The sequence below is a fragment of the Haplochromis burtoni genome, unplaced genomic scaffold, assembly GCF_018398535.1.
Source record: "Haplochromis burtoni strain Fernald_Lab_line unplaced genomic scaffold, NCSU_Asbu1 Contig_112, whole genome shotgun sequence".
NCBI lineage: Eukaryota > Metazoa > Chordata > Actinopteri > Cichliformes > Cichlidae > Haplochromis > Haplochromis burtoni.
The window spans coordinates 1333994-1342581 of NW_024582473.1; the positions used below are offsets into that span (position 1 = coordinate 1333994).

At 41.3% G+C, this 8588-nt stretch overlaps 1 protein-coding gene across 1 annotated transcript in view; it reads right to left on the minus strand.

Moving 5' to 3' along the window:
* The window catches only part of LOC102305794 (FA complementation group A), a gene marked incomplete in the record, with an annotated part of 33680 nt that overhangs the window by 1087 nt on the left and 24005 nt on the right, over nt 1-8588 (minus strand). The window contains 18 exon segments of the mRNA XM_014335531.2: nt 1-29; nt 117-273; nt 505-580; nt 685-778; nt 1268-1330; nt 1890-2046; nt 2407-2522; nt 2709-2813; nt 2902-2961; nt 3074-3179; nt 3337-3506; nt 4356-4434; nt 4659-4787; nt 5227-5300; nt 5454-5651; nt 6895-6985; nt 7993-8180; nt 8299-8398. Coding sequence (XP_014191017.1) covers nt 1-29; nt 117-273; nt 505-580; nt 685-778; nt 1268-1330; nt 1890-2046; nt 2407-2522; nt 2709-2813; nt 2902-2961; nt 3074-3179; nt 3337-3506; nt 4356-4434; nt 4659-4787; nt 5227-5300; nt 5454-5651; nt 6895-6985; nt 7993-8180; nt 8299-8398 — 1992 coding nt within the window.

Below are 8588 nucleotides of genomic sequence, written 5' to 3' on the forward strand. Positions count from 1 at the left end.
GTGCGGCCAAGGATGTGGGAAGGCTCCGCCTACCAAAACAGATGGTGAACGTGAGTCCAGAGCAGTGTGCCAACTCCAATACTGCCATATGACCAGTTAGAAGTTAGAGTACAAACCACCAGCTGCTTCTTAGAGGATTCAGTGTCCGGTGATTGAGTGTTTCCTTCCAGGAAGAGCTGCAGCATGCTCAGGTAGCAGACGATGGCAGTATGGAGGAACCCTGGACAACGCACAGCTCTCTGTAGGAGCTCGGCGCTTTGCAGGAGCAGCAAACTGATCGGCCATGAACACAAGGAAATTTAGAAGGTACAACAGGTACAAATATTGATAAGAGGTGAGGTTGGAACTTCCATCTTGTCATGTTTGTGTGTTTTGGCCTGTTGTCGTTCCTAATGCGATGGTGCGTCAGCTTTAGTGCAGAGCAGCATTTAATTTATGTGGCATTCATGAATCAACCTAGCTGTTTGCAAGGCCCCACCTCCACTAAGCAGCTGCAACACTCACCTGCAGAAAGCCCACGGCATTAGTTTTGTAAAGTCATCTGACGTCACCATGGTAACCGACTGATAAATGCTTTGCTCTAAAATTGAGTGAAAAATAAAAACGCAGCACATCAGTTCAACCACATCAAATTCAAATCAGATTTAAAAGATGACCGGAGCGCCGAGCTACTGTTCACTTTACCGCTGGACTTAAAGATGAGCAGCCAATCAGGAGAGTCCATCAACACAGCCAGGAGCTCTGTGCATAAAGCCCGGCCTTCTTCATAGCTCCTCTCCTAGAGGAAAAAAAACCATGCACTTTATAAAACACAGACAGAAATAACAATACAGTCTTGTCTTTTCCTCTTCAATTTATTTTCCATTCATATCCGTTTCCCTCCTATCCCAGCTCTCATTGGTTGACGGGCAGGTGCTCACATGGACACAAATCCATAAAACTTTTATATACGCAGAATATCAAAAGCAGCACCAGGGTCCAGAGGTTGGGGTCAAGACCATACTGCTAATAAAATACTGTTATCCTACAAATTGAAATAAAATAAGCAATTATCATATTTAAATTGCTAATGTTATGTTCATATAAGTTGTGCATGTCTTCACAGTCAGTTCTTGTGTTCCTGGACTGTTTCTATGTAGGATTCGTGGAACAAAAACAGACTAGACAAATGCATTGGAAAGACCTGTTTCCACTCTGAGAACTTGTTTATGAGTGTGAATGTTGCACAGTTCTAAATTCCAGCATTGTTGTTTAGGTGGTCAGTTACCTGAGGATATAGCAGTGTTGTCAGGTGGTCGTTAACGCACAGGAAAAGAAGGAAAACGAGCACCTGGAAGCAGAAACACAACAACATTTTTGAAAAAGTGACTGAAAGCTTTGGAGACCAAATAAGCAGGATGGAGATGGGCTCAGTCAGACAGTGAACCTCTCAGTGTGATACTTTTGTTCTACTCTTCCCTTAATCAGAAGTTTAGATTTATATAACTTTCATCCACATTATTAGACTTTTATTATGTTCTATTATGTTGTAATCAAACTGCCTGTATGTGAATTGTATATAATAAATTTAAATATAGCAGCCGAATTAACAGCTGCTGAGAATGACTTCATAAAACCACCCAACGTCAGAAAAGGGCAGCAGCTGCAAGTCTTTTGTTGCTGTTCATTGGCTAACTTTGGATGCTCTGTTCAAAAGAGCACAGTGGATTTGTCTTATTAAACAAACCCTTTCAGCTCCTCTCACTTCTTTTAAGCCAGCTTTCGTCTGAGTGGCTGGTGGTGGGTGGGGCTTCTGAAGAATTCACAGTCTTTTGCCAATTAGATAGAATTAGATGGTGCACTAACTGTGAAAAAATGGACAGCACGTAGAATTTGTTTTATTCTCTCACCTGTCTGTATTTGGAGTCTCTGTCTGGTCGCAGGAAATTCAAAGCAGCTTTGAAGCTCGGCTTGTTTGCCTCACAGCCTCGCCAGACACGATGAAGGCTGGCCGCCAGCAGCAGAGCTGCAGCTGGAGGCATCTGCAGCAGCTGGCCTTTCTCCAAACTGCAGAGCAGATAGAAAGAAAAACTTTAACATGGGGTTTCTGTAGGGTTCACCAAGATAATTAGACACTTTTGAGAACTATTATAACCAAAGGAGGATTCATTTAATGTTTCACCATAAGTGAAAAGCAACAATAATTTATGTCTACATCACATTTAAAGGACTACTCTGCACTAATGCAGCCACAACAAACCCCATGAAGCTCATGAAGGTGGCTGATACGAAGAAAAGTGTGCAAAGCTGTTACAGACATCAAGGCAGTCTAAGATGTGAACATATTTCATGTGACTTGTTCAGGTGTGAGCAGCTGTGAGGAGGTGTACATAATTTGCTGACAGTGGTTCATGAAGGAGGCGTTACCTGCAGGCCCAGTGCTGACATTCCGTGAGGAGCTGCAGCTGCTCCGGCAGCGTCTGTTCATCACACAGACGACGCCACAGTGACAACAGGACCGGACGGAGACGCTGCCACCAGTGCTGCACACGGACACACAACAAAGACGCTATATTCCTGTCATGTCTCTACACAACATCGCAGGCTTCACACAGGCTCTAATAGATCACTGATCTGTGATTCCAGTGATAAAAGATTTTAGGACTTTCTAAATATTGAAGGTGCCAAATGTGTTCAAAGGCATTTTAGTCAGAATGAACAGACAGTACCACTGTGGAGATCAACAAAACAGGACATTGCACGCTGATCTGAGACCAGGCTTTGTTGACTTCATATCTTGGTTGTCCACAACGTACACTGGCACCTAACAGACCCTGGAGAGGAAGCACACCTCTCAATAATCTCACAAGCTCACCTAAAGGTACAACCTGTATGAACTTTAGATTTCAGAAAGATTCTTACTCTCAGGAAGTGTGCAGTTATCTTGCAGGACAGCACGCCTGCTGGAGAACACGCTTTCCTCTAGTGCATGAACAGAGGGGAGTGCAGGTGAAGAAAGAGGTGAGCATAAAAAGTACTTTTCCAGCCAAACATCTAAATCAGATTAATAAGAGACATTAAATGAGCTGCTCACCTGATGCTGGTTGATGTGTTCTATTAGCCTGTTGCAGCTCAGTGTTGTTCCCCCTCCATCAGTGTTTACTTTAATCAACAACACAGCTGGAAGAGCCAGGAGCACTCTGACACACACACAAACAGCAATTCAGTGGATTAACAATCGCAATGAGCCGACACGTATCACAGAACGAGTGTGCCAACAATACCCCATCAGCCTTATACAGCCCCCCCTTTGGCCACGCCCCTGCAATGCCTCCCTTCTCATATTTAACAGCGTACCTGTTCCATGTATGCAGCAAGCGCTGCAGGCTGACGTCAGTGCTGATGCTCTGTGAGGTCACTGTAGAGGAGCATCTCTGAAACAACACCTCAAACAGGAAGTCACCCACACCAGCTCTGCTGCCACGGCTGCCAGACCGCTCCATCATGTCCATCTCATACACAAGCTCCTGCACATACACAAGCACGTAAGTGTTATTCACTAGTTTAACTGAAGTCACACAGACTGTACACTAATGAGTAAAACACAACATGGAAGCTGATGACGCTCCAGAAGCTGCTGTGCAACTTCTGTGTACGAGGGCTTTTATTTTTTCTGTTTTTATGTCTAAAAAAAAAGACAAACTTTACTACTACTGATATTTCTGCTTGTTCTGCAGAGTGAAGTGTGACACTTAAGGAATTTTTACCCATTCTGTAGCCATTTTTCACAAATCCACGCTCTTTAATTTTCAGGGCTTTTATTTTTTATTCATTGAGCATTCAGAATTTTTGTTGCATGTTTTTTAAATCAAATAAAAGGCTAAGATTATATTATTTTATTATAAGAATATATATGTAAGAAGATCACTTCACTAAAATATTTTTCTTGATCACAAAATGTTTTGTGTGAAGTTGCTAGCTTTAATACAATATACCTCAATATAAACATTATTTTTACCACACTTTATTAACTATGTCTACACAGCCCATCCATATGCTATTGCTGCAGAAATAAGGGGGAAAAGGGAACTTTTCAAAGTTACGTATCATTTTTTATAGTCATGAATACTTTTTTAAAATGTTACTACCTGTTTCACCAATTGATAAAACTGAAGAAACAATGATAAACATTAGCATATAAAAGTCCAGATGGTGTTACTGATCTACAGCAGTTTGACTGTTATACAGAAACAAAGCAAAACCGCCTTCTTTTTTTCCATATGTAATAATTTCTTAAATATTACATTAGATTCTTTGTTTTTACCAGGTTTATAATAAACAAGCTTTTCAGAGTGGTGCAGTTAGTGTACACGCACCTGGAGTCGGGACAGGATGTCTGGTAAGCAGGTTCCTCTTCCTGGCACTCTGTGCTGTTGTGCTTCCAGGCTCTGCCAACTGCGGACATCAAACATGCACACATGGACACAAATCCATAAACACTGTTTGTCAGGTTAACTGAACTTTTCCAAGCTCTAAAAGAGGTTTTTAAGTTACCACAAGCACTTTGCCTCTCCCACCGCGCCCTTCCTGACTTGAAGAAACATTTTTATTTGGGTTCTTGTCAAATATCTGACAGGTTCATTTTAAGGACTTCGCACATTAATGTTAACTACTAGTACCTTAACTGCTGGTCCATGATGGCATTAAGCAAATGAGAACAGAGGTTTTTCATGTCTCCTCCGCAGCCTCCCTGCTTCTCTGGACGAGTCAGGTAGAGCTCCATGCAGGCCCACTGCTGATACTCCTGACTGCAGAGAGGAACAAATAAATAAAAGCAGGAACCCAAACAACTTTTTTTTCCTTTAGAGGTGCAGGGGAAGAAATTTAATCACAGAAAGAAGTATTTCAGATTTTAAGTTGACCAATCTCTCCTTCAAAGTCCTCTTCTGCACCTCTAGACCACCACAGCTTCAGTATCTTTGCTTGGAAGTCCTCTGCACAAGTTTGAGGTCTGCGGTGAAACAGCTGATTTGCAACAGGATCATAAAATTAGCAGCACCGCTTCAACCGATCTGTACGTGCATAAGGATTCATCCTGGAAGTAGAGGCTGGGCCAGTAGGGCATGTTTTTTTGCCTTTTGTTTCATTTTAAGTGCAGAGTTTCTAAACTTTAGATTAAACTTCCTATTGTTTTATTAAGGCATAGATTTTATTTTCTAAACTCACACGGTGTGTTTGCCGTCTTACCGTTCAGCGTCAGGCAGGGCGTCCTCACTCCTCAGTACTCTCAGCTCATTAGCTAACCATTCTGAGAACAATAACTAGACAGACATAAGGAGACTTCATGATTATTACATCAATACAGCTACTCCATGAATCATTTTCTACATGCACTCAAACACCTGTGCTCATTAATGCAAACAATGTTTGCACAGGTGTGTGTTTAATGGAGAAACAGGGGACCCAGCACAGACCTGATACTGTGGTATCTGTCCGAGCTGCTGGAAGGCAGCGTTCCTCCACAGATGCCAGGCCGTCTTCCTCCAGGTGTTGTTGGAGTCAGTGATGCTGCTCCACAGCCCAGTCTGTTTCTCCTCCAGTTGTTCACTTAGCTCAGCATCAGCTACAATTCCTCTGGCTTCAGGTAACAGTCGTGGGATGAGGTACAGAAGCTAAACACAAACACACAATAGTATAAGTAGGTTTAAGTAATGAAAGGAGGGAAGGCCCAGAAAGCTGGTTAAGACTGACGATACACAGAATGATGTAATAAAGGCAGGAGGTGTTTTTAATGAGTTTTAAGACTTTATTCTATATCGCACTTTGTTTATTCGGGCTGTTTGTTTGACTTTATTGATTAAATAAAAGGTACAAATGCAAGCACTGAGCAAAGAAGTGGTTTGCACTGTGACTGTGAAGCGTCTGTCATGATATTTGCATTTGTTCTGCTTCTTTTTACACAATAAAATCAAAACTTTGCACCGCCCTCCTTTCATAGCCAAGGCCGAGCAAGTGTGGAGGAAACATAAGCTCATTATAAACTATTTGATCACATGCTTTTATTTCAGCTTCTCAAAGGCAGGGTGCGAGGTAGTTCTGCGTTTCTGTTTTATTTTATTGCAAGTCTCAGTTTTGGACACATCTGTTTTCTAGATTTAGCCCTCAAATTTAACCCTGTGCTTAAAGGTGACCCATTATGCTCATTACCAGCAATGTTTTTATTCCTGTGCTGCTTTGCGTTGGTTACAGTTAAAAGAAAAATTCCTTATTTGTCTCTTTTCTGTGACTTTGTGCAGCCCCTTAGGTCACACTCTGCCAGAAACCAGCTGCTTTACATCCATTAAGGCCACCTTTGACTCTTTACCCAGTGACAGCCTATAATGAATTATCATCAAAGCTCTTTTTCTGAAAAGAGTGATTTCTGTCATATTTCATACCTGCTTATAGAACAAAATGTTCGGGTTTGCATCAGAAATTAGAGCGAGTACTTTATTCTAATAGCCCTCAAACCACATCTTTGTTGATATATACTGAGGTGTCAAAACTTGTCATTAAGGCTACTGGGCAAAGTCATCAAATATCATCTTTATGGGGGAAAGAGTTAAGACAGCTTTCGTCTGATTGGCTCAGTGGGTGGGGCTTCTGTGCTCACAGTGGGCAAATTAGGGATATCTAATATTTAACAGTAAAAGTTCACATAGATTACTTTACATACACAGAAATCTTTAATTAAAAGTTTCCAAGAATATGAGCATCCATATTTGTCGCAGTATGTATATGACAGGAAATAAGAAAAAGCATAAGACAAACAAACGGCCACCAGGAAATTATTCTGGAAAGGTTTGCATAAATTCTGGAAAGAAAAGCAATAAGCAAACCTCATCACTTAATCACATGTCAAATAAAAAAGGTTACCTTCTTATAGAGACTATGGGGGATACAGTCCTGCTGTTGAGGCAGTGAGTCCTCTCTGCAGATCCCATAACAGACAGCTGCTACACACAACCTGGACATCCACAATGAGCCAAATCACTATTACTGAACATATATTGTAGATGTAAAGATGTGGATAGTATGCATGGCCAATCCTTGTTAGTTACAGGTGCAGGACATTATCATGTCAAAGATGATATCCACACACATTAACCAGTAAACTTTCTCTGCTGTAGGCACTGTGGAGATACAGAAATTCTTTTATTACTGCCATATAATCTGCATCATTATAATTGCATTAATAACATTCTTTACAGCATTATTTCATGTAATAATATTTCTCACAGTATTGATACTGCATTACAGTTGTTTATTGAAGATGTCCATTTGAGGATCCTTCCATTATGTTAACTTTTATTACAAGTACGGTTAGAAGTATTTTACACACATTGCATATCTGTGCTTATTTTGAGTTGATGTTCAGTTCATTAAGGGTCTTAAGCTTCACTGGCGTGACTGTCCAGGTGATACATACTGAGGGAAACTAGAACATAGAAGGATAACTGCAATGTATGCTTACAGTACATATAATACATATAATCTAGGAATGTGTCCGGCCTGAGGCCTCAACTCATTTGGTGTCTTACTATATTTTATTCTACTTGGTAACAGATGATCAGAGTCAATAATTAGCCTCAGAGACCCTGAGGGCTTGAAGTTTATTACCCTGTATGGAAGGTGTTATAGAAAAGAGAAGTTCTATGTCTGCTTATAGCTATTAAAGATGTACGATTAACTGTGACTAATGTCTGGAACCTATTTTAATCTGTCATTGACGCCATGTAGGGGTGTGTTCCCCACTGCTTTATAAGTATCCACAACATGTATTTTGGTCAGAAGACATATGTTGATGTTTTCTCCGGGCTGTTAATAAACTCATCGTTTGATTGCACTTTTCTGGGGCCTCCGTGGTTTGTGACACTGCTCTACATTGATTGATTTCGCGACAGCACATAAAGAGAGCATGCAATCATTAAAACGCTCCATTAAAAGTCAACATCCATGCATGGAAAGCCTCACCTGGCACAGAACAGCATGTTGGCGTGTGTGCTGCAGGACAGCGCCAAGCTCAGAGCCTCTTCAGCCGGCACTGGCTCAAGCCGAATGGGCGGCACCAACTGAACCAGAGGACCACGAGACACCAAGGAATACAGGTGGACCAGGAATGCTGCCAGGCCGAGTATATGGGCAGCATTCAGCGACAGCCACTTCACATAGAAGAATAAAAATACTTTTTTTTTCTTAAGCATGAGAATAAAATTAAAAGTCCACGACACAAAGTGAAAGTCAGATATAAATAGAGGGAATAAATGTGGGTTTATGCACCTGGTTGTGAAGCAGGTCCCAGAGTCTGTGTATGAGGCTGGAGAGGAGCTGTGTGTTACCAAGCAGAGCGCTCACAAACCTCGAGGCCCATGGGCTTTGTCTAAAGATGCAAACAATTAGAGCAGCAGCAATTAGTCGACTGAAAGGAAACTGGTTAGGATGTAATTTGACGACCAAATATAACTTTAATTTATTGTTTTCTATAGCTCTTTATTAGGGGTGCAACGATACTTGTATCGATATTGAACCGTTCGATACAGTGCTTTCGGTTCGGTACGCATATGTATCAA